This window comes from Rana temporaria, chromosome 1 (genome assembly GCF_905171775.1).
Source record: "Rana temporaria chromosome 1, aRanTem1.1, whole genome shotgun sequence".
Taxonomy (NCBI): Eukaryota; Metazoa; Chordata; class Amphibia; order Anura; family Ranidae; genus Rana; species Rana temporaria.
Window position 1 is genome coordinate 154,290,002 of NC_053489.1, and position 27,099 is coordinate 154,317,100.

The 27,099-nt window shown below is 38.7% G+C and overlaps 1 protein-coding gene across 3 annotated transcripts in view; it reads right to left on the bottom strand.

Annotated features, from left to right (window-relative positions):
* The window catches only part of ZNF608 (zinc finger protein 608), a 103,099-nt gene that overhangs the window by 42,453 nt on the left and 33,547 nt on the right, over nt 1-27,099 (bottom strand). For all 3 annotated transcript variants that reach the window (XM_040344502.1, XM_040344519.1, XM_040344510.1), the window contains exon 3: nt 18,160-18,412. In XM_040344502.1, coding sequence (XP_040200436.1) covers nt 18,160-18,412 — 253 coding nt within the window. The remainder of the gene's footprint in view (nt 1-18,159; nt 18,413-27,099) is intronic.

Below are 27,099 nucleotides of genomic sequence, written 5' to 3' on the forward strand. Positions count from 1 at the left end.
GACCTTCCAGACATTCTCTTTTGACATTCTCTTTTGATTCCTCCCATCAATTTTGAAAGCTCTTCCATAATACTCTTATTCTCAGATTTGTTTTTGTTTGGATTTAAAAAAAATGATTGAAAAAATAACTAAAATAATTTCTAGAACACAACTTACCTAAATATCTAAGGCAGGCCATACACAGTGCAAATTTCTTTTCTTCAAGCACAGGTTGTCCCTCATCAACACAGACAGCGCTGACAGGGGAATACCTCCTGCCAAGCAAATATCTGCTCCCGGGAGGGCAGGCAGGGTAAGCCATTCCAGCCGGGAGAAGACAGTGATCACTAGCAACTACAGCAGCTGCTGGCGATAATCAAAAGAGAATCCAGCAGGCTGGTTGTACCTAAGTTGATCGATTGATCAACTTGGTACATTCAGACAGTTCAAATCTCAGCTGGTTCGGCAGGAAATATGAACCATGTATGGCCGGTCCTATACTTTAGAAGGAGAAGAAGCACTACAAATGATTTTTTTAATAACGTGATAAATGTACAGTATAAGGAGCCTGTATCCTGGCTATGTAGAAACAAACTTCTCAGTTAGAGAATGCACTTTTCAAGAAATGTGAACTGTTCACCATTCTATAAACAGATATAGAAAACATTATTTAAGACTGGGAATAGTACAGGATACTACTTATTGATGCACACAACTTAATAAAAACGACTGAAACATGGTACTGACTGTATTTAAACCATGACAACCAACAGGCTGTTATGGATAAATCTCCAGTCTTTAAACTCCTAATGAACAGCGCTATCCAAGAATTTCTGGGCATTGATCGTGTGCATCTGGCAACAAAAATGAATGCTGTGGCAAACTGCCCTACTGCTTATTCTTTTCTGCAAAAGCAAGAATGTAGATGTTAGATGATAGCAATCATATTTATACTAGAAAATATATGTCTTGATAATATTTTTTTTTTTATATGTATTATGATTGCTCTATATGAAGCAATAGGGTAACCAATAAACAACCACTCTCTGCTAATGTATGCTATAAAAGAGTATATTGAAAAATAAAGAAAAAGTAATAGACATTCAAGTAACCCCCTGTAATCTGAAATTTAACAATAGGGTTATAATAAACAGTATTTATTAGTAAAAAATCGTGGGTAAAACACATTAAAAGCACTCTCTGATTACTCCTGTATTGAATTGTATTATACATTTACTGTCTGCCCCCATGTTGTTAAGCTCAGTGCAAACTGTTTGTGCTAAAAAAAATCCTGTACAATAAAAAAAAATGTCCAAAGCTAATTGAGCCAAACAACCACAACTAAAACATCAATGTGTTTAAAAAAGCAAAAAAAACACAAGGCTATCAGGAAAAATCAAGTGTTTTTCTTTCCATGGATAAACATGAATTCCCCATAGCAACAAACAATTTTCAATACTGAAATCATCTATTATTAAAGTAGTTGTAAATATCAGATATTAAATAAATATCGACAAAGTATATCCCTCTATAGTGTGTACTTGTGCCAATTAAGAGCCCTAAGTGTAATTTCTGTCTGCTGCGTCATTCCTCTGCTATCATTATATATATAGTCGAAAAATGTCTAAAAAATTATCAAACCGCGTCTTCCAGGCTTTTGCAATAGTCTATTTTGTCTATCAGGACATAGGTTTTTAGCTTGAATTGAGACTTGGTGAGATCTTTTGTTTAAAGGGGTTGTAAAGGTTCGTGTTTTTTCACCTTAATGCAACCCCCTCATTTACTTACCTGAGCGTCCTCTTCTGAACAGAGTCTGGCCATTGATTGGATAAATTGATAGCAGCACAGCCATTGGCTCACACTGCTGTCAATCACATCCAATGACGCGGCCGCCGGGGGCGGAACTGAGTCATACATGCTGTGTCTATGGACGCAACGCGTATGACAAGGAGCGCACCCGCAAGCTAACCCCCTCGGGATAGAGATTCCCACAGGGTTAGCTATTCTGGGAAGGAGCTGAGACAGCCGCCAAAGGAACCCCAGAACAGGAGGATCGGGGTCACTCTGTGTAAAACGAACTGCACAGTGGAGGTAAGTAGGACATGTTTGTTATAAAAAAAAAAAACATACAACCCCTTTAAGATGCAGCAGAACATGCCAAGGATCTCTAGAGAAAGAGAAATTAAACAGATACTGCAAGAGCTTGAGAACCTTGGTCCAGTACCGTGTGAGAATGTGGCAGTTCCACCATATGTGTAAGACATCTCCCAAGGGGTATCAACCTTAAAAACATATGCCAGAAAAATAGGAGTGGAAATGTGCTAATCAGGATGGAATCATGTACTGCCTTGCAGTGGTCTTGAATGCAGACTCAGTTGTGTTTATGTTAATAGGGCAGGAGGCCATTGTAGCCAATTTTCTCTGTCTTTAGTGAACTGATGGTCTTTTTCCCACTTGAAAACATAAGTGGGAATTGCATGATTATTAGAGTTTAGTTTTGAGTAGAACATGGATATCAATTTGGGAAGAGAGACTTATAATAGTAGATGTGTTTAAAAAGTAAGAGCGATCTTGTTGGCTAACATGGTGATGAGACAATGTTTTATTTGCAGGAAGCAAAAGAGTCCAGAAGATGGGGCTTGATATTTTCTATAATTTCTGCCCAGGTGTAAGTGGTACAACCGTTGAAGAAAGAGTAAGTGTAATGTAGCTTGTGGAGATGCCACCAGTGGAAGGCGAAAACCTTGTATTTTTTACAGTGAATACAACATTCTCTGATTGTATGAGATGGAGATCGTGATATCACAGCCCCTCCTCTCCAACGTTTCCAATCAGAGTGCTCCTTGAATTATTTTCCCATTTTGAATATTTTAACATCATTACCAGCAAAGAAAGGTAAACAGTTTACCAAACTAATAAGGATTCTGTCAAAATATTCACTGATTTGAGAGACTTAAAAAATATATTTTCATTTCCTGGACATAATCTTCAGTAAGGAGGACATAATTAACCCCTTTATTACTGAATTTGTTTATTTTCCTGAAGTTTTTTTAATGTACAGGTTACATAAAATGGGAAGGTGGAGAGGAAGAGCTTAATCTTAAGATGAGCAGTATAAGGGAGGTAAAGGGTTAATATACAGGTTACAATCAGAGACAGGGTGGAGCTTAGATGTGTGGAAGAGGGGACTGGACAAAGGGCTAACAAAACCTTCTCACAGTCAGTGAAAATGAATGAATAATCCCATTTATAGAATGCTACAATTCCTCTTGTTCCTGTGCTGTAAGAGGAAGGGGAGGAAATAACAATCTAAATAGTAGTATGTGATTGCTGTGATTGGTTACTACAGCAATCACATGCTACAGAGCCACTCAAATCAACTTAGTCTATTCTGTCTGTGAACTGAGCTATCTAACAATGGCTTGGTTCACAGCCATTGATGGGCAGAAAAGCTGCCTAAGTCCCCTTTCACACGGAGACGGATCCGTTTTCAGTGGTCCACCAGCTCAGAGGGAGATCTCTCCACAGATCTCCGCTGAGCCGGTGGAACAGCATGTCCGTTTTCATCAGACCTCACGCGTTCCGATCCGCCATGGATGGCGTTGTATCGCCATCCGTCTGATTTTAGCGGATCGGACCGGGTCAGATGTCAGCTGCCAGTCTCCACTAACATCCGACGTTCCATGAAAGGGGCCTTAGGGCTGTGTATACAGAGAAGTTTATAAACAGCAGTGGGTGAATAAACAGTGGGTGAATAACAGTCCACCACTGATAAACACACTGTGGTAGAAAAAAATAATTCTGGCTATCTACACCTTCAACCTCTGTTGGTAATTTTTCATCATATATTCTTTTCTCCAAAAGTTATTCCAAAACCTTTAATACTTTTGTTTCCTCTTATTTTTACCAAGAGATGAGGTTTTTCTTTATTAAATCATAAAAAAATGACTCCCAGAAGCATTATACATCTGAAATGTATTTCATGTATCAGTGGGGAAAAACCAAATTGGTACGGCTTAATTTCAAAACTGGTCAGATTACTAATGTTTAATGGTCTTCCCCTATTTCACTACTGTGTATTTCTTTGTTCTGTGCTTCTATTTAGTTTCCATTCTCTATAAAACAATATATATGTCTTCTTATTCTATTCCTTTCTTTTTTTCACTTATTTTATACCTCTAGCCTTTCCTATGACTAGAGAATCTCAACCTTTTCCCAAACCAGTGTATCTCGTTTACATTTATTTTGCATTGTTGCTTTTTTCCCCCTAAGATTTATTAACTAATCTTTCAGAACTCTGATTAGTCTTCTGTTCTAAATACTTTAGCTGAGCTCTCATTTACAATTGGTTGCATCACTTTAAACCCATGGAGATATACATTCCTCTTTCCAACTTCGTAAGTATAATTTTTTATGCTAAAAGGGAGTTCCTTTTATTTTTACTTGAACTTGTTTTGACTTAATGTATTCCATTTGCTAGAATTACAAGGAATAAACTCCAGATCTCTGCAGGCAATTGAGCTTGTTGATGTCATAAACTTCCACATTTCAGGGTCAGCATGGCACATTGCAGCAACATCTATTTAACAAGCACACATTTTACAGGAAACCAAGGATTAGCTTTCCTGAACAGCCTTACAGGAAAGCTCTTGCAAACAGGGAAAAAGGAGAATGTTACTTATCCATAGAAATCAAAACACACTAACTTGTGGCAGGCAGCCAGCAAAACTATTTCAGATCTGTTATCCCATCTGGTTGGCTTGTAAGTCATTGAAATATGCATGTTAATATCTACTTAAGAAACAAATACTCACTGGGACTCATAAAAGTCTTGGGGTGCTGTTTATTATGACTGTATAGCTTGTGATCCATAAAGAACAGTGTTCCGGTACTTGCAGAGAATCTAACAGTTAGCCAAAGCACCTCAGCAACTGAAGAAAAAAAGCCTTGACAATTCCCATGGCAGAAAGCCATAAAAGTCTCACATATCAAGCAACAAGTATTATATTTTCATCGTTCTGTTAGCAAACCCAACCTCATTTTCAAATCCTGTGGTCCTTCTTTATTGTAATTGAGTGCAGACTGTTCATCTATATATGTAAATATAAGTAAACGCGAGTCTAACATAATTTTGGCAAGATTTCAATGCTACAAAGTAATGTCAACAGCTACTTAAAACTCTATTATGTTGGCTTTAAGTATGGATTTCAGGGTACCAAATATTAAAAAGTTTACTCTAAGTGTTCCCTAAGAACAAAAATAGGCCTTATAACTACAGTCATGTACGTCATTGAAAGATTCTTTCTTCTTCAGACACTCTTTTGCATATTTTTCTTCTTTTCCTTCCCTTTTTATCCATTTTCCTCCTGTTGTTACTTCTATGTCATTCAAAATCATTTTGCTACTTTGCCTAAAATGTTCATTCCTTTCATAAACTCTGCCTGATGGCTACATCCTGAATTTCTAAACTATTGGGTTGATTTACTAAAGGTGCACTGCAAGTGCACTTTGAGGTGCGGTCACTGTAGATCTGAGGAGAAGATCTGAAATGAGGGGAAGCTCTGCTGATTTTATCATCCAATCATTTACATGCAAAAATTATGTTTTTTATTGTTCTTGCATGTCCCCCTCAGATGTACAGCGACTGCACTTCCAAGTGCACTTGCAGTGCATTGTAGTGCAATTTTATTTAAAGATACCATCCTTTTTTTATCACCTAAAGATAAAATATAAATAATTGTATGATCCACCTTTGCTGTTCCCTATGCATATATGCTATATGGAGAGTGACAACACTTATTACAATATTCAATCCTGCCCCTGCATGCTTTTGGAGCACAAGTATATGTGTCCAGGTATTACTCATTTTTATTTCAAACCTACCCCTCTAGATCACATCCTAGCAATAATTGTTCTTCTTTACAATGTTCCTGTAATGATGAACAACTTTTATTAGCCCATGTGACATCATCACCAGGCTGGTAAAATTATTGCAAAGACAACTAATCAATTCCTACTGAAGTAGCATAGCACCGCAATCACTCCTAACAACCTTTTCCCCATAGTGTGAAAAGTCACTCTTGGAAGTGGAGGCAACAGCATTTTTTATGGAAAAAAAATAAAAGAATACATATGGATAAAGAGGTGGAGATAAGTGTTTATCTGTAATATGAGAGGCAGGGAAAATTGGGGAATAGGTGGAGTTCTGCAGTCTAGCAGACAATGCTGGTTGAGATTTCAATTCAACAAAAGCAATGTCTTGTCAGCCCAAACAGAAAGTTAGGAGCTCACTGGATTTCTGATATTTCTGATATCAGATCATATATATATTTATGTGCTTCCATTATTTAGTGATACAATATGTGGAAATATGCAAGTATTGCAGATATGCACTAAATATATATATTTAAAATTTTGCCCTAAAGTACACTAACATCTACACACTAATGATGACCATCTTGAGTGCACCTGCCTGGTTTAAAGGGTTTGTAAAAGTTTGTTTTTTATTTTCTAAATAGGTTCCTTTAAGCTAGTGCATTGTTGGTTCACTTACCTTTTCCTTCAATTTCCCTTCTAAAAAAAAAATCTTTGTCTGAATTTCTCACTTCCTGTTTTTCCTCAGTAAGCTTGCCCCCATCATCTGAGCTGTTCTGGCTGAGGGTACGTCAGACAGAACAACTTACTGAGGAGGAACAGGAAGTGAGAAATTCAGGCAAAGAAAACAAAGAAAAAAATTATTTAGAAGGGAAAGTGAAGGAAAAGGTAAGTGAACCAACAATTCACTACCTTAAAGGAACCCATTTAGAAAATAAAAAACAAACCTTTACAACCCATTTAAGCTTGATTTCAAGTTTCACCTGGAATGTAGATTTAATTATCAAGATATAATTTAGGCAATTACAATAATGTTAATGAAAGGTGATTTAAAGACATGTGATTAATACATAACTGAACAATTTATTTACATTTGTCTGTAAGTAATTAATATATTTATGGTTATAAGCCGGGAAAAAAAAAAACTGGTTGTCTAGCCCTACTAACGTTTTTTTACATGTTAAAAGTATGCCATACCAGCTCTCCAACATCAATGTAAAAACATAAGTTTGGAACCAGTGGGATAAGTTTTGTTATTTTGCCCTTTTGACCCCAGATAATGTAACACTCTCCCAGCTGGTTGCAAAATTGACATGAAAACAAAGTTGACTTTTTCTCCTTCATGTTCTACCTCCTCTAACTACAATAACAGTAACAGGTTGTGCTGAGAGAAAAGACTGTCAGCTTGTGGATGTGAGAAGTGTGTGGCATGCTGACAGCTTGTTCAGCACACAAAAGCTGCAAAGTGAAAAATGGCTGCCTGCTGAACAGTTTTCTAACGCACAAATTATCAGACATGCTATAATTCAATCTGAGCCAGAGAACAGCTCAAACGATTGGTTGGATAACTGCAGTCATTCTGCTTTCTATTATTTTGCTTTTAACAGGAAAAAACACACACACTCATTGCTTTCACACATTTCTAAAAGAATCATTACACACCAAGCTGAGAATTTTACAGTAATACAAATTCTTACTTTTAAAGAAACTAAATCGTTCCAAGTATTCAACTGTTTAACAATCTTAAAAATAGTTTTGCAAATACAAAAAGTGTAACAGTAAATTAAACAAAAATTTAAAAGAACAATATTACAAAATTGCAAAAATGCACAATTACCATATTTATCGGCATATAACACGCACAAGCGTATAACACGCACCTTCATTTTAAGAGGGACGTTTCAGGAAAAAAACTTAAATTTTAAATAAAGAACTTTGAAGCAAATTAAGGGTCAGTGTCCATCAATGCAATCTGATCAATGCCCATCTGCAGCTTCAAAATTGCCCATCAATGCAGCTTTATTAATGCCCATCTGCAGCCTCCCCATTGCCATGAATGCAGCCTGATCAATGCCCATCTCAGTGGGGGGGGTGGTATGAGTGGCATCAGATTACATACAGTGAGAATCTCCTGTTTACTCAGCGGCCTCTTTAATACAAAGCACGCCTCCTGGATCGGCTTCTATGATAGACAGAACACTGGCCCAATACCGGCCCAGGAGATGGGACTTCCTATTACAGAGGCCACTGAGTAAACAGGAGCTTCTCGATGTATGTAATCTGACAGCGTTCGTCCCGCTCCCCCTCCCCGTTCTATCCGAGACAGCCCAAATTGCAGTATCGGCGTATAACACGCACACACTATTTGCAACACATTTTCTGTTATACGCCAATAGATACAGTAAATACCATATTGATAAATAGTGTTTCAAACCCCGATTAGTACTAACATCAAGTAAAGGTCGAGCACATAATTGAAAATAGCAATACTGTATATTCCTCTCTATTCAAGTTATACACTGCTAAGGGGCAGAAATAAGTGAGATGTATGGCCTGTCCACTAACCTAAAAGTAAGAAAGCCTAGTGAATAAAAGACGTGTAGATAAGGCTCTACTGTCCCTCACATTGGCTCAGTGGAGGGATTTTTGGTTGTTTTTGGTCTTCTTGATCATAACCGGTTGGATTGTACCTTCATGGAATTTTGAAAAGCTTTCCTATGTAATATACAAAAGGAACTTAAAAACACTCTGAGCATGAAATGAGGAAGGAAATTGTATGCATTTAATTTTTTCAACAGCATATACTTTAAATTTTTATACAAAACCTTGATTAATTACAAGCAAGGTAATGTTTATGATAATCCCTGAATTGATTGATCATTTCACAGTTGGATTTTAAATTTAAAGTGGTTGTAAACTTTAGACATGGAATTTGAATAAAGTATATGCTTCTATACTGTGTACTTGTCTCTATCCAAAGCACTGAGAGTCATTTCTTTCTGTGGTCTAGTTCATCTGGCAAGTTTTCCTGACACAGGGGGTAAAAAGATGACAGGGAGGAAGCTCCAGTACACAGCTTGTAATTCATATCCTCAGCTCTGCATTGTTTCTGTGTGCTGTGAGGATGAGGGTGTGTCCTTACCCTCCAAGCACCTTTCAGAGCTCTTGTGTAACTTCAGTTCCCCACCCCCTGCTTTGTGGGTCTGTGAAAAATCCTCTCTATTTCTGAGTTTTAGAAGGCTGTACAGGACAAATGGCTGTAGATAAACATGTACAACATTTTAGGAGGATACTAAGTTCACTGGGTATATGTAAGGGTTTACAATCACTTTAAAGGATAAGTTCACTTTTCAAAAAAAAAAAGGGATTTTTTTTGTTGCAGGTCAAGAAATTTGCATTTTTTGAGCCTGTAAAACATTGCACCAGTGATCAGCAAATCACTGGTGCCATGCAGGTCTCCTGCAGATCTTTCAGTTTATCTGTGTGCCCGTACATCCCATGCAGGCATGCAGATACACTGCACAGAATCAATGAACTACCATTGAGTACTACAAGTCAACTGCCGTAAAGGGTGACAGGGCTTGAAGTTCATTCACACACAGAGCTGTGTGAATAAATGACATGGCCTTGTAGGCGGAGCCCCGCATGGCCACGCTGATTTCAAAACATGACAGCTAGTACAGGGAACGTTTCACTATACTGCTGTCATGGGGGGGGGGGGTTGTAACTGCAGCATTGGGAACATGTTATACGTTCCCAAAAGTGAACTTATCCTTTAAGATATAACCACCACATTTCATCTTCTCAATGTATTCAAGCCATATTCAAGTAGTACAAAACATGTACAAATTGATTGTGGACAGGATGGGATTTTCAAGCATTGACCTTTGCTTGAATTCATGGCGACATGGTGACATTAAATACTTAATGATCCTATTTTTCAGTGCTTATTTTTGCAATTTATACAGCTTAAATGAATTAAATTTGCTTTAATGTTGATGCATTTGAAGAACAGGTTGTTAAGTTAAAAGAGAAGTGTGTGTTTTTTTGCAGAATCTTACTTACCTAGGTGAATGCATCGGTCCAATGCTGCATCTGTCTGCCGCCGGCTCTAAGACTGAGAACCAAGTGATCAAATACTGCCGATCACTCGGTTCTCAGTGTTCCATGAGCAGAGAGCTGGTGAATGTGAGTCACCGCTGTCTGCTCTGCCCCCCATGCTCACTGGAGCGCCGGGCTGTGGAGGGGGTGGGAGTGGCTGGCTGTGTCTCTCAGCGGCTGTCTGAGAGGCTGATCTGGGTGCCATGTCAGACATATGGGTGGATATCGATTTCAATGTCAAAATCTTGTCCAAGCCTGGACTGGCTCTGTGATGTCACCTGGCAGCAGGCTTCAGCCCGCTGTCTGCTCAGAATGAACTGCACTGTGATCCACAAGAGAAGTATAGTCAAATGAGCTTTGGTTGTACTTATTTAAAAATGTACATTGGATCTTTAACCTTTAATGTTGTCCTTCAATTTATAATGCACTTGTCTTTTCTGGCAAGAAAACTGTTCATTATGACAGAAAAAGTTGCATTGCTTTTTTGGCACCCGACCAAGATTTAGGGGCCTCTCATGTTCATCATCACATATATGGATAATAAATGACTGTAGACTCACATTTTGAAATGTCAAGACATGAGCTGAATTGTTAAAAATATTGTTTCCAAGTAGTGATGATCCCTACGTACAAAAGCAGATTTTTTTCATATGAATAAGTCAGTTGGTTAGTAATAGAATACTGACTTATTTTAGGGTGTTAAATATCAAGTGAGTATGTTACATATGTACCAATTTTATACAGTTTTACGTTTATTCTGGTCAACCTATTATGCAAATGGCCTTGCTTAATAAACAGTGCAAGCAGCAGAATACAAATCAGCCTATAGACCTCAGAGTTCATATTGTTCAAGCAAAACCAACGCAAGATTGATTCTGGTTGGTTGCTAAGAGTACTTCACTCTGCACTTATTTTTTTTATTGAAGTCTAACCATCCTAAATTATTAGTTTTGGAGCTTAAGTACATCAGGGCTGTCAAATAAATAATTTGGTCAGACAGTTTTGCCATTTACTTACAGAAGAGGTTCTAATTGCTCTATATATTTTAGCACAAGCCACTACCCTGCATAAGCCATATGCGTAGTACAGATGGCATAAAACAACATCAATTCTGCAGTTAGGATAAAGGAAAAAAATATAGGAGTCAAAGTCTGCTAGCTTCTATTGATTTTATAATATAACATTTCAATATAATGTACTCACAGTCTAAGTACTCAATACCCTCTTACTGGCTTTCATGAGTCATTTTATAAACATTAAATCTCTGTCATTAGTTATAACAAAGTACTCATGGTAGAAAGAGAAAATGGACACAAAACAAGATCAAATAAAAGATGAACTGATGCCTAGAAAACATTGTTATGATGTAAAGATATCCAAAAGCAAAAATACCATAACTGCATCTATAATTCTTTCAGGTTGTTGTTATGGCAATACCAAAAACAGAATTGTCTAACAAAAAACACGATTCTCTATTAGTTCCTTCTTTTAGCAATACCTTATGGCATATATCTCTGCCTTTATTCATTAAACAGATAGAGCTTTTATGAAATGGAGTATATTTGCTAAACTGCACTGCTCAATGACCGGAGGAAAGATGGTCAGTATATGCAGATATTTTGATTTATCAATTGATATTTTGATATTTAAAATGCCATTTAGAGTTAAAAGTTACATCCACCATATCTTGGAAGATTTAGGTCTTAAAATTACAACTCCACTCAAATAAATATCCAACCTCTTTAAAAAAAAATTTTTCACAGACGTGAGTGGGTAGCATACATCTTTACTTCCACAGCTGACAAGGCACACAATATTATCTAATATATGTTTTAGAAACTTCCCTTACCTTATCCTTATATATATCTAAAAAGACCAGTAGCATTAGCTGTAGAAATCTGTGGCTGTAGAATGAGTTTTTCAGTAATGTTTTGTTGTGTTTTTTTTTTGTGTTTTTTTGCGCTTACATTTTTAGCAAAACTATACTATCAAAAAAGCTTAAGGCTCAAAAATGCTTGTAAACATAGGATAGCTGCGGTTTGCCACTTTTTTGCATTTTTCAGCGTTAGATCATTTTTAAAACTGAAAAACTTCAATTGCAGTAGTTCTGGGTTTTATTTTCTGCTTGAAAACACCCCTACCAAAAACACTGATAAAAGCCTGTGTCCATGGACACATAGAATAACATGCTGGGGGGGGGGGGGGTTACTGCTGTTGAAAAAAAATGCCTGACATCCAAAACAGCAATGTAAAATTTCCCAGTGTGCACAAGGCCTTATTATTGCTTTCAAATCAGACAAATAGTCCAGTGTATTTATTTGGTATTGACGAACAGTACTGAACAACAACACAATCAGGCAAGTTGGAAAACCTTGACCACTGCTGGTGTTTCTTGGCTATTTCTCCACTTGGATCTCCCTCCCTCCTCTATTGCCTTAGACATGAGCACTTGCATGAATAAAGTGAATCTGTGATAATACCTGCCCAGAAAACATCATGAGCTAGTCAGTGTGTGAATGCAAAACTGTTGGCTAGCTCAGAATGAGTCACACAATTCATACAATTACTATGCTTTCCCCCATAGAACAAAGCACATGTAGCACTTTTCCCAATGTCAAATGGTTCAGTGGATCCAGAGCTAGCATGGCCAATAATGCCTTCACTGTCTGACTAGACTGCTCTGTAACAGACCAATAGTGTGCTTAGCCAAGACAAGCACAGGTGGACTCACAGAATATGGAAGTGAAGCAAGTGAGCTCTGTTGGAGCAGAACAAACATGTCTAGTAAATAATTATGTAAGAGAAAGGAGCATGTCAACACTCTCCTCCCAATGGAACACATATGCAGATCCCTGTCAGCAGCACAGAGCTTTATGAGACCCACAAAGTAAGTGCAGGACATAAATATAGCCAAAGAAAAAGAGAATACATATCTAAAAATATATTTATGACTATGTAGAGGTAGCTTTGCTTCAGAGCTTTGCCTGAACAAGATATAGACAAATCGGGCCCCTGGCAGGGGAGAAACTGACAGGCAGGGATGCAATATGTAAATATATTCTGCACAGCATTTCTGTGAAAAAGCAATGCGATGAATTTCTACATGTACAGTATTTATAGACAGGTATTACATTTTTCACTTTTAATGAGACTTATTTAAATAGATCTTGTCACCAACGTATACAATTACAAGTAAAAGCAAAGAAGCACAAAGTATTTTAAATTGCTTTTTTGCCATGTTTTTCCTTTCCTAACTAATTTGTATTCACTTGAATTGTGCCTTTGAACTTGCTAGAAGAATTGACTAGTCAATCCCTTAGCACGGTACCCTCTCTCTCTGAACATTATAGCTACAGTATTTTTTTTTTTCAGGGAGTGTCTACTTACTAGCAGCATATATAAAACATTTTAAGTTTTTCCATGATGGTATACATTTATCCAGGTTATAGTATATCCAGCAGTAGTTAGCCACATTTACTTGGGCATGATGTGTAATGTTGAAGAGCTTTTGGAGCTCACAAAGCCACTTCTTCAGTTCTAGTGTATGTCAGAAGATAACTTAGCATTTATTTTGACACCTCAACCCAATCACCATGGAATGTGTAGATGTTGATTGTTTAAGAATATGATGTGAGGTGGGAACATTTTAGAACCATTCCTTAGGTAGCTGCTGGGGAAGGAAGTCAATGAAATGATTTAGTAAATCACTTGAAAGACAGCTTCTAGGGCTGATGACATCACATCCTACATGGTGGAACCCCTCCCTTCCCCCTTCCCCCACAGCAGTCTCAGGGCTTTTAGATTTATATTCAAAGAAGGCTTTTAGAAGTAAATAACATACATAAAATAGAATATGTTTTGTTCAAACAAATGGCACCAGGATCTCTTTAAGGCTACCATGATTTTGAGAAAAACAAAAATGTATACACACATACATGCACACTCACTTATATGTACACGTGCATGTCACTTAGAAAAAAGAAAAACCATATGCATTAGCCTGATATACAATACATTACCATAATGTAGACATTTCTCTTTGAAAAATAAACTAATGTAACTCTAAACATATGCTTCCCTGCTCTCCATCTTTCCATGAAGGGAAATGAGAAACACAGCAGCTTGTGACAAGTTGAGTAACAGGTCTCATTTAATAGGAAGCTCCTCCAGAGTATTAGGTTCCCAAGCTTATGTCTAACCAAAGAAACAACTGGATTTAGTGGAGGTCAGAGAACCCTCAGAAGTACAGGGTTTTTATTTTAAATCACAGTTCCTGGAGCTGAACAAAATTTTGTGTTCATAGTAACTGTAAAAAGGCAATTGAAGCACAGCTCGGAGCTATCATGTGGTTCAGGATCCCCTTGGCCCAAATACAGACACATTTTAATTAGCAGTAAACAACTCATTTACATAACTTCAAACAGTGCAATTGGTTTTTCACAGATGAAGTGGAATAGACACAACATGCAGTTAACATCTATGCTGATCAGAGCTCATATAACCAATTTAGTGCCCACAGATTTGCAGAAAGAAGAAATAAAGCAGACAGGATTCTAATAATAGGAATACTTTTAAACTACATTGTGTTGACTTTTGAATAGATAGAACAACTAATGTGCAAAAAAAAGAAAAAAAAACAACTACAAGGACCAGCATAAGAATTTAAGGGGCCAGGTATACTAATATTAATAATAAAGACAAGGGCCCTAAAAACAGACTGGATAGAGGCAATCCTAAAAAAAATCTGACTACACATATTCCTGCAAATCCATGTGTGCCCCAAATGTTACAGTGCAAATGTTATGGAAATTCTTCTATGCATCTGCAAACAATTGTACACAGTGTTTTCTTGTGCCAATGAACTTTTAAAACAAAGCACATCAAAAAGTAAGGAAACCCAAAACATCCTCAGACAATTTTATATGTGAACAGAAGAATTTACATTTCTTCCATTTAGACATTTGCTTTTTACTTCTGAGTAGCATGAATGTCTCATTTTCTAGAAGAAAGCCCTGAAGGGCAATAGCAAGTCACTTGAATTACAGAGATGTCTGAAACAACTAGCTACAGTTTGACACAGCAACAACTTATTTGTCATTTAACAACCAGTTCTACTTAGATCCCTATAATCATTCTTTGCAGCAAAAAGCTGAGAGCATTTAAATAGATTGTGGTGGGCTGGGAAGTGATTGAAACTTTCTTCTCGTATGGTAAACACAGTACAGAAGGAGCTTGAAAATGGTGTCATTGATCTTTGTCGACTGGAAAGATAGCCATTAGAGGAAGTACTGTATATTACAAAGCAATGATCATGTTCCCCTATTTCATTCTGCAACATTTTAAAAACATTAACTATTTAGTATAGACATCAGTGTTTCCTATTAAATCCCTTACATGAGCAGATACGTGCACAATAATTAGTAATTCCCTGAAAATTAGGTAGATCACATAAATCTCTAATCATATCCTACCTTTTTTTGCCAGTGTTGCTGAACCAGATAGTAAACATCTGAACATTAAGTGTTTTACACCCAAAACACTTAACAACTCATAGACCGCCTATATCTTTGACCTCGTCCATGTGCACTTCCCAAACTGCCCTTTCTGTTCCTCTATTGATCTTCTAATGTCTACTCTATTTATAACCTCATCCCATGCACATCTATAAGATTTCTCTCAACTGCTGCCATTAGGTATCTTATCTAACCCGCTACTCCCGCCACCACCTTATAATATTTAAAAATCACTTTCCAATGCATATCTACAAAACTGCTCATCCATATTCCCCTTTATTCCAATGATCATCTTCCTTACCTATTAGATCTAACCATTTTCAGATAGATTACAAGCCCTTTCAGGAAAAGTTATTTTCCCTTCTGGTTTTAGATTTTTGCAAAGGTTTAATTTCACGTTTTATATTTGCACATCTGATTTCTTTAAATACCCTGCTGCATAGGTGTGCACAAACTATTGCATTAGGGTGTGCACCTCAAAGCTCAAACACACATGCCTTTCTCTGCAGCCTCAGCTGCACTGGACAATAAATTAATGGGAAATGCTCTGTGCTAAGCGGCTTACTGTTTATTTACAAATTGAAGCCTAGCAAACACTAAATTGTGTGAATCATTCTGGTAAATGGATATTTAAATATTCAGACATGAAAAGTCTCATTGTGTCAGTTTCTCCAGATCTTGAGGACTCTATAACGAACAGTTTGTTTATTTTTAGGAGCCTGAAACTTGTAAACTAAAACCATCCATTAATGGATCGACATTAATGGACTTCTGTTCTACCAGCCTTCTGGATTTTTTTATCTATAGCTGTCAGCAGTACTCATTGGGTTCTGCCCGCAGGGAAGGTACTCCGCTGCCAAAACACAATAGTGCTGCAGGAATAATTCCCCATCAACACGTAGTTGCAGAAATAACATTTTATCATTTATGGCTTGCTTAACTCCCTGTATTAATTAATCTATTACACAGAATCACATGTTTCCTCTCTAGATAGGACAGCAATAATTATATTCTCATCAGACAGCATTCTGAATGAATGTGCATAGATGAAATATTAGAAAACATATAATGGCTTTTAATGGCCTAATATAATTGGTCACTAGTATAAATGATATCACAAAGAATACAGGACATTATAATCTATGTTTGAATATGAAGCTGTTTTGACTTCCCATTGCAAAAATTTAAAATGGGAAATTTATCGAAAATAAAAATTGTATGTTGTGAAAGAAAATAGCCATTTGTTTTTTGCTATAGCCACCCTAAAAGGCTTGGAAAATACATCCTAACCACTAGGTTAAGTGTCCCTGCCCCAAACTAGTAAAAGTACCAGGAATAATTCTGGCTTGATCCCAATGCTAAGTGAAGTGCTTTAATTGCAGCAACATGGGAATTCTTCTGCTGTCTCAGATGTTTTAACATTATTCCATTGCAGACTACAAAGCACAAGAGTATTTGCTGCTGGCACATCTGTAAATAGAAATGGTCCAGCGCACAAGAAGCACTCTTTAATTCAGTGAAGGTCAGAAGTTTAGTTTATTCAACTGGAACAACTCCTCCAAAAGCTAACCTGCTTTTTCTTCTCTATAGTAAACTATTGCTTATCTCAGCACTGGCTAGTGAGCAGAAAGGTTAAAGCTACAGTTTTTATTAATGCCTGTGCCATAGCAGCAAGTCAAGTGCACATGCTTAAAAGAAAGGGGAACATAGTGGAATATACATTCTGAAAAGAACCCCAAGGATCAGTAATATTTAAATAATTCAGAATTTCAAAAATAAATAAGGTTCCTTTATACAGATCAGTTTTAACCACGCTTTTAATATGACTGAGTATACCGCTACTCTCCCACAAACTATTGCAGCCTTTTAAAAAGCAGGAACGTTGCTAGGTAGACAACACCTATCACATGCTATATTGTGCAATCAATTCAATCTTGGGTCCCGGTGACCCATGTAATAAAAAAGTAATTTGCTTGCTTCAAAGCATTTTATAAATGAAGGAAACTCAAGGCAAACAGCTAAATACACACATACAGTATACATTCAGTACATATGTACATACACTGTATACTAGCTTCCAACATTTGTTTTTTATATTTGTTAAATCACTTGCCTTCATAACACATTTTTATACAAAAAACAACACATACCAACAGACTTTCTAAGCAAAAAAATCAAAAAGAACACCCCGGTATCAATGTAACCCAGTCTAATTTCAAATAAATTAATCTTTTTTTAGAAACCTATTGTAGATAGCCAGTATTAAATGTGTCATAAAAGTAATTCAATGATTTCAGTACTGGAAATGATAATAAATTGAATCATTACAAAAAACACCTAGCCACCATCAAAGGGGGTAAGCTACTCACAATACATTAGTGATTAAAAAACACAAGATTACATAACATAAACAAATGGCTTGGGACCATTTCAGTATCTATGAAATAAGGTAAGCAATGTAATAATCAACATCAGCAAGACAGCTTTTGCTCAACACAGGTAACAGAATTGTACAAAATTTTAATTATGTCTGAATGGACACAGAATATTTCTGTATAAATTAATTATGTCATTTATAACTACAGAATGCAACAATGGGAATTATTTGTAGAGATTAAAGTCTGAGCAAAATAAATCATCAGGGACATTTAAAATATAAACATTTGCAAGCATGAAAATATTAAACACATACCTTCTTCAGTTTCATGCCAGACAATTCCTTCCAAGTTAACACTGGTTCCTGGTTCACAAGGCCCAAGGCAGTCTGGTTCTGTTACTACTCCTACATCACATGTATTTACACCAACTGATCGTGTCCGTACTAATAGCTGCTCCACTGGTGCAGCAATGGTTGAAGATGGTGAAAAGTAAGATGGCAGAATCTGAGGTGAGATGCTGCTGGAAACTGGCGGTGGAGGGGCAGGCACTGTAAACAAGGGATCAACCTGACAAAAAAAAGATATGTTTTTCAGTATAAAATGTATTTTAATGTAACGTTAATACATTACAAATAACTATGTTTGTTGAGCAGATGAAAAAAATGTTAAGGTATGAGGCATAGCCTTCTCCTCTTGGTGAAATTAGTTTACGTTTTGTAGGAAAAACAGATGTGTTACCCTTTGCAACCAATCATATTGATTTCAGCTGTCACTTTTCTGGCACAGATTTAAAAATAAAAACTACTGGGGCAAAACATTCCATGTACAGAATCTCAAAAGTGAGTTTGTCGACAGATGGCAAGAGCTAACAAAAAAACAACCTACTGATAGATAGCAAATACCCAATATTAAGCATAAAAACAACTTACAGTACAAAGGAAAAAATATACATCACAATGTCACAGATAATTTGATTCAAAGATAGAATAATTGTAACTTAATCAGGCTGATTTCCAGGCTCAACGTTTCTTCTCCACCCTCTCTACATAGTCTTGAGCATGCACAACTGGGTGATCAGAGCAGAAATGAATAGATACTTCACCTAAAATGTTTTGGTGGGTGAAATGATCTTGCACAAATTTCCCTATCAATCTTATCCCATACAAGTGAAGAAGTCTTAGAAACGTATAGCTTCTTTTTTTTTTTTTTTTAAATAATGTAAAAAAGCTTAGCTCTCCTAATTTTATGTACAGCTAATATATTTCACTGATTAGGCCATATCTGCTTCTTACCCATTTTGGCTTTGCATCATGCTAACCAGTGCTACACACCAATGTTATAACATAACAATGTTACATAACATTGTTATACAGCACACTGTTAACATTGTTATTTATTTTTCCTTTTAGGGCTGCAGGTTTGCCCACTAAATGATACTGTGCACTGCCGCATTGCTGATAGCGTGTCTCAACAGGAACTAAGCAGAACGATTCGGATGTTTCCCACTCCTAAATATCTTATCTAATATGTGTTAAAGCCAGTTTATTTCCTAATTATCTACAGTCCTGTACATTTATAGGTTATGGGGCAGATCCACATACATCGGCACAGGGCACAGTGTATGTAAGATACGCTACGCCGCTGTAACTTACTTTGCTTTTCTTTGAATCCTCAACGAATTTGCGCCATAAGTTACGGTGGCGTAGCATATCTCTCGCGGCATAAGGGCGCGGAATTCAAATTTGGCGGGTAGGGGGCGTGTTTCATTTAAATGAAGCACATCCCCGCGCCGAACGAACTGCGCATGCGCCATCCGTAAAAACTCCCAGGGTGCATTGCTCCAAATGACGTCGCAAGGACGTCATTGTTTTCGACGTGAACGTAAATGGCGTCCAGCCCCATTCACGGACGACTTACGCAAACGACGTCAAATTTTCAAAATTATACGCGGGAATGACGGCCATACTTAACATTGAGTACGCCACCATATAGCAGCTTTAACTATACACCGGAAAAAGCCGAACGGAAACGACGTAAAAAAATGCGACAGCCGGTCGTACGTTCGTGGATCGTCGGAAATAGCTAATTTGCATACTCGACGCGGATTACGACGGGAACGCCACCTAGTGGATGCCGAAAAATTGCATCTTAGATCCGACGGCGTACGAAGACGTACGCTTATCGGATCTAGCCGAGATGCCGTTGTATCTTGTTTTGAGGATTCAAAACAAAGATACAACGCGGGAATTTTGAAATTATGCCGGCGTATCAGTGGATCTACCCCTATATGTCTTAAATAATTTTTGCATCAAAATGCATAAAATAAATGTTTCTTTTACTGGAAATGTGTTTCCTGCCCTCCCAGTCTATTGCTGTAGGCTGGAAATAATGAGGTACTAGGATATGTTGTACTGTCTTACTTTCAGCACACACTCTGACCTCCCATGGAAATGAGAAGGTGTGTTTTCTAAAAAGGGTTTAATGATTCAAACAGGTACCAAGTTGGTGGCATTTGCTGCTCAGGAGTGAATGCACCTTACTTTATAAATGTTAAGTGTGAAAAAATATTACACTGCTCCACACTTACTATTTTCCGAAAGATCATGGAAGCCAAATTGCCTAATAAATAATGATTTCTCCTGTAATGTTACAGTTCCTCCAAGAAATATAGTAACTGCTTTACATGAAAAAAGCTACAGTCAACATTCACAAAATACATTAAAAAATAACACACATGTTAGAACAGCATTTGAGATGAACCATCTATCTTGAGAGAAGCATACTTGCTGAAGTGAAAAGCTTCAACAGCTGCTTAAAAGAGATAACATTTGTGTAATATCCAGAGAGCTGCTAAAGTATAGAATAAATGTGCACTCGTCAGTATGCTAAACATGCTCTTTTGCTTACACAATCCTGGCTGACTGATTGTGGTGAACAACCAATCAGTGGGTGAGATTTTTCTAGTTAAACATTGGAGAAATTGGTAAAATCGTTACTAATGCTAGCCCTGTGTGCATAGATTCTAATCTATTTTTCCATTCACACCGTTTAAGAATCTCTCCTGGGAATTTTCTTTGGTTTTGTGTGACATGTGTCGCCCTTCCATGTGCTCCTTGCTGCAAAGGCCAGTTATAAGTGGGGGCAGTGGCTACTGGTGAGGGGACGCACTGTACACCTTTGCTCCCATAGTGCTATATGCTGGGTGTCCAGTGTGCCCCTGTGCCTTTAAGGAGGGGTGGGTTCCCTCCAGGCTTCCCTCCAGGCTTAATTGCCCTCTATCTATTCATTATTAATGTGCTCCTGATATGGAGGCTCTCAAAAATTTGGGATTGCAGATAATACTGGGGTGCCGTGGAGTGGGCATGTATTTGTAAATGTGTGCAAACTAAACACTTGTTTTTTTAAACACAAACTGTTAAGCCTTGTACTCACGGACCAGAATCTTGTCAGGAAAAAACTGTAATTTTTCCTGATGAGATTCTTAGCAAGAATCTCTTGCCACCCGAGTGTACAGACACTCCATTTAAAAGAACCGCGGTTATTTTGAATGGCAAGAACACAGTGATGTCATCACGTATGATGAGCATGCACTCGTCACATTCGATGCCGTCGCCGCCATCTTGCTGCACCCTACCTATGCCTAGGAAGCTACCGCGCATGCGTCAAAGTAATTTCGAGCATGCGCAGAAGGGAAAGGGAAAACACTGCCGAGAATCACAACGAGAAAATAGAGAGCAGGTTCTCTATTTTTCTTGTCAAGATTTTAGGCAGTTTTCTTAACGAGAAACCTGAAAGCCTTGTACACACGCATGGTTTACACGGCAAAAAAACTCTGCCAGCAGTTTTCTTGCTGGTTCTTGCCAAGTAAACCGAGTGTGTGTACGAGGCTTCAGACATAATAATTCAGTGAGTTGCAGGCTGGTTGGTAAGTTGAGCTGGGAATTTTCTTTGGTTTTGTTTGATAAGAATCTCTCCTTGTCTGCTGATTATTGAATTCAGAAGCTGAAATGCCTACAGCAGTCTGAATGATCATATAGTGACTGCATCTGATGGTCTGCAGTTAATTGAAATGAGTGGTGCTGATAGGCCACCCACAGCTCAAAATTTGTGTATGGCCAGCTTTAGCTTATTCTTTGAGACATTAACATGCACCACTGACCAATACAGGCGCATAGGTTTATGACAAATTTGTTTGTCATCTGCATCTTCCATAAATAATTTAATAGGTACCTTAAGGAAAAGTATTGTAAGGTTATCAAAAACTAAACATAGAAAACATTGGTAAATTAAAATGTAATCTGATGTCCACCAGATGCATGTGTACAACAGAACACGTCAAGGTTAAAACATAATATCCTTAAAACAATCTAGAATTAGTTATATAGAATAACCTTGCAAAATCTTTAGTATACAGTAGTTCTAAAAATAAAAAATATATTTTTGAAGCCTTATTCAGCAAAGATGTTTAAACACAATTAATTAAAAGAAAACAAAAGGTATAAAATAAAACACATTTTAGGAGTAATTAAATGGCAGAAACATTATAAGCCAATGAAGGAATTATGGTTTCAAAAGGCATGTGGAACAAACTGTTTCTAAGCTACATATTTGTCAAGGGATATGCTAATTTATTTTATTTTACAAGCTGTTAGAAGAAAACATATAGCAAATCATATTGGTTTCCTGAAGAGGATAAACATGGAAGTGATCCAAGGTGAAGACATTATGAACTGCCTCTTTCAATTATTTTACTCCTCATATATGTATATATTCTTTCTTGTATTAAAAGAAGAAACAGATACACCGTGGAAAGCAAAAGACTGCAGTTCATCAAGTATGATTTATAAGCCACACTGATTTAGCTGTAGGATAACACCACTGTCTAATTATGAGTAGTCAGAAAACAGCTACGTGAACACATCAATTATGGGCGACTGCCAAAAGCCCTTGAGATCATGGAGATTAGCATCCAATCCTCTGTTTCACAAGCTTGCATCATACAGAATATTAATAAGAATAGGGATGAGCCATTGCATTCCAGCCACTGAACCAAGACATTATTTTCTGTTTTCAGATACATTGGGTCCAGAACAGGACTGGCATGACTTGTTAAGTGAGGATCTGCCAATACTGCTGAAACAGCTTTTACAGACATTAGAGAAAATGTAAAAAGTCTGATCACTCAACACTTGGCCACAAAACCAAGATGCAAAATAGTGATTGATCATAAAAGAGCCCAGTTGCCTTAACCACTTAACTCACTTAAACCCCCCTCCTGCCCAGACCTATTTTCAGCTCTCAGCACTCTCACACTTTGAATGACAATTGCCCAGTCATACAACACTGTACACAAATGACATTTTTTGAATTTTATTCCCAAAAATATAGCTTTCTTTTGGTGGTATGTGATCACCTCTGCGTTTTTTATTCTTTGTTATTTTTTTTATTTTTTTTAAACCGAATAAAAAAAAATACAAATACATTGTTTTTGTTATAAAATTGTACTGATGGGCACCGATAGGCTGCACTGATGAGCACTGTTGGGCTTCACTGATGGGCATCGATGGGCTGCATTGATGGGCACCGATAGGCTGCATTGATGGACACTGATAAGGCGGCACTGGTGGGCACTGTTAGGCAGCACTGGTGGGCACTAAAAGGTGACACTTAGAGGTGGCACTGAAGGGCATTGATAGATGGCACTTGTGGGCACTGAAAAGTGGCACTGATAGGTGGCACTGATAACTGGCAGTGATGGGCACTGATGGGTGGCAGTGATGAGCACTGATGTGTGGCAATGATGGGCACTGATCGGCACTGGTAGGTGACACTGACAGGCAGCACTGCTTGGTGGTACTGATCAGGCACTGATTGGCACCACTGGTGGGCACTGATAGGTGGCACTGTTTTGCACTGGTGGACACTGATTTGTGGCACTGTGAGCACTGGCAGGTGGTACTGCTTGGCACAGATGAGGCGGATGTGCCTCTTCCTCTTTGGGACTGATGTCCCTTGCACAGAAGCCGGCGATTGCTGTCAGCATGAGAAGAAAAAAAAGTTTACAAGCTTCTGTTTGTCATTGACTAACATCTGATCACATGGTAAGGGAATGGGATCAGCCCCTTTCTCTGATCTGTGATCACCTGAGTCTCAGTGACTCATCATTTGTCTGTAGCGTGGATCTGAAGGTGTTAAAGATCTATTTTAATCATTATTAGTATGCAAAATGATTACAGTATTTATCGGCGTATAACACGCACAGGTGTATAATACGCACCCCAACTTTAAAAGGGAAGTTTCAGGAAAAAAACGTTCCACAGCCCCCTGAGTATAACACGCAGGTACAGTTTACCCTGTAAAAAAGGGTAAAAAAGTGAGTGTTATATGCCAATAAATACAGTATATAGGTTAGCAACCATTTTAAATTTGAAATGAACCACATATTTGTACACATGAACATTTCGGTCCCATGTTGTCACTACTTCTCTCAGCATGTCTGAACAAAGAAGGTCTGAAATAAGAAGAAAGATTAACTCCCAAGATGCAACCCACTCCTTGAGATCTTTCCCTAGTCTTTTCCAATTAAATTGAGTAACAAAAAAAAGGGGGTTAGATATAAAAGTCCACACTTTTGGCCCAAAAGCCTGGACCCTCTCAACAGCAGCATACATGCAGTACTTTTGCACCTTGGCTTTCCATTTAAAATAAAGGATCAAGCCTCCTCACAAGCACATTATTTTCAGTCCCAGTGGCGGCTGGTGCTCAAAATTTTTTGGGGGGGGCGCAAACAAACGAAAAAAAAATCATCAATTGCAGCCTCACTGTGCCCATCGAACGCAGCTACTGTGCCCATCAATTGCCGCCACTGTGCCCATCAAATGCAGCCACTGTTCCCATCAATGGTCACAACCGTGCCATAAATTGTCGCCACTGTGCCATCAAACGCAGCCACTGTGCCCATCAATTGTCACCAATGTGCCATGCTATCAAACGCAGCCACTGTGCCATCAATTGTCGCAAATGTGTCAATAAATTGTCACCACTGTGCCATGCCATCAATTATCGCCACTGTGTCCATCAATTGTCGCCACTGTGCCATGCCATCAATTGTCGCCACTGTGCCCATCAATTGTCGCCAATGTGCCATGCAATCAATTGTTGCCACTGTGCCCATCAATTGTCGCCACTGTGCCCATCAATTGTCGCCACTGTGCCCATCAATTGTCGCCACTGCGCCATGACATCAGATGTTGCTACTGCATGAATCTATGTATTGTTGACTTGAGTGACGGGTGCAGGGGAGAAAGGGGCGGCGCTCCTGCGCCCACTATGGACGCACCACCACTGATCAGTCCTTCAATTCAGAAATGGCCCAATATTCTCAAATGATACTAAAATTCATCAACATTGACAGGTTTTATTGAATTAGAATTTTTATTTCAAACAATAGTATAGTCATCCTTAGGAGCTATACACAGTCCAATTTAATCACTAGCTGCAAAGTTTGGGTGAGAATCTAGCTGTGCATGGATTATTTACAAAGTGATAACAAACACTATCAGCTCATTTAAATCTCTAAATACCACAGTGCAATGGATGCCAGCCCTTCCCTTTCCCCATAGAAAAAAAAAGAAAAGAAGATCTAACCATGTACCAGTATGTAATGTAATTTATCAGAGTTCCAGCCTTTTTAGGCAGACAAAAGACAAGCAATGCAGCTGACTGAGTTGAGAATCTTTATACAAAATTTGTGAATAATTATTCACTTAAATTATTCAGTCATGTTCAGATGACATCAGGGCTGATTCTATACGGGGTGTAGTGGGTGCCCCGCACCCCAGTGCTGTTAGCTGCCGCAGAGAAGGGGTGCCGAGCCGCCAAAGCTACTGTTGCTAGACTCGGGCTCCTAACAACCTGTGCCTAAGGCCGTGGCCGCCTCAGCATCCACAGCGCACCGCCTCTGCGGCTGGAGATTTAGCTTGGCTCCACCCACCTCTGCTATCTTCAGACAGCGTGGCTAAGAGGGAGGGGAGCGAGCAGAGAATTTCACACCTGCCACCTGATTGAGCCTGCCTCTGGCTGGTCTGCCATCTGCCTGCAGTGCCTTGCTGACTGCACCTGACCTGGCTGCCCTTCACCCTGTTGTAAGTAATTTATTTACTGTGAGCCATTAAATGCAGCCATTGTGCCCATCAAAACCCAGCTACTGTGTGCCCATCAAAACCCAGCTACTGTGCCCATAAAAACGCAGCCAATGTGCCATCAAACGCAGCCACTGTGCCCATCAAAACACAGCTACTGTGCCCATCAAAACCCAGCTAGTGTCCCCATCAAAACCCAGCTACTGTGTGCCCATCAAAACCCAGCTACTGTGTGCCCATCAAAACCCAGATACTGTGCCCATCAAAACGCAGCCACTGTGCCCATCAAATGCATCCACTGTGCCCGTCAAACACAGCCACTGTGCCCATCAAAACGCAGCCACTGTGCCGGTCAAAACGCAGCCACTGTGCCCATCAAAACACAGCCACTGTGCCCATCAAAACGCAGCCACTGTGCCGGTCAAAACGCAGCCACTGTGCCCATCAAAACACAGCCACTGTGCCCATCAAACGCAGCTACTGTGCCCATCAAAACCCAGCTACTGTGTGCCCATCAAAACCAAGCTACTGTGTCCATCAAAACACAGCCACTACTGTGTGCCCATCAAAACACAGCTACTGTGCCCATCAAAACGCAGCCACTGTGCCCGTCAAAACACAGCCACTGTGCCCGTCAAAACACAGCCACTGTGCCCATAAAAACGCAGCCACTGTACCCATCAAAATGCAGTTACTGTGCCTGTCAAAACACAGCCACTGTGCCTGTCAAAACACAGCCACTGTGACAATCAAAACACCGCCACTGTGCCCTTCAAAACACAGCCACTGTGCCCATCAAACGCAGCCACTGTGTCCATTAAACACAGCCACTGTGCCCATCAAAACCCAGCTACTGTGCCCATCAAAACCAAGCTACTGTGCCCATCAAAACACAGCCACTGTGCCAATCAAAACACAGCCACTGTGCCCGTCAAATGCAGCTACTGTGCCCATCAAAACCCAGCTACTGTGTGCCCATCAAAACACAGCTTCTGTGCCCATAAAAATGGAGCCACTGTGCCCGTCAAAATGCAGCCACTGTGCCCATCAAAACGCAGCCACTGTGCCCGTCAAAACGCAGCCACTGTGCCCATCAAAACACAGCCACTGTAC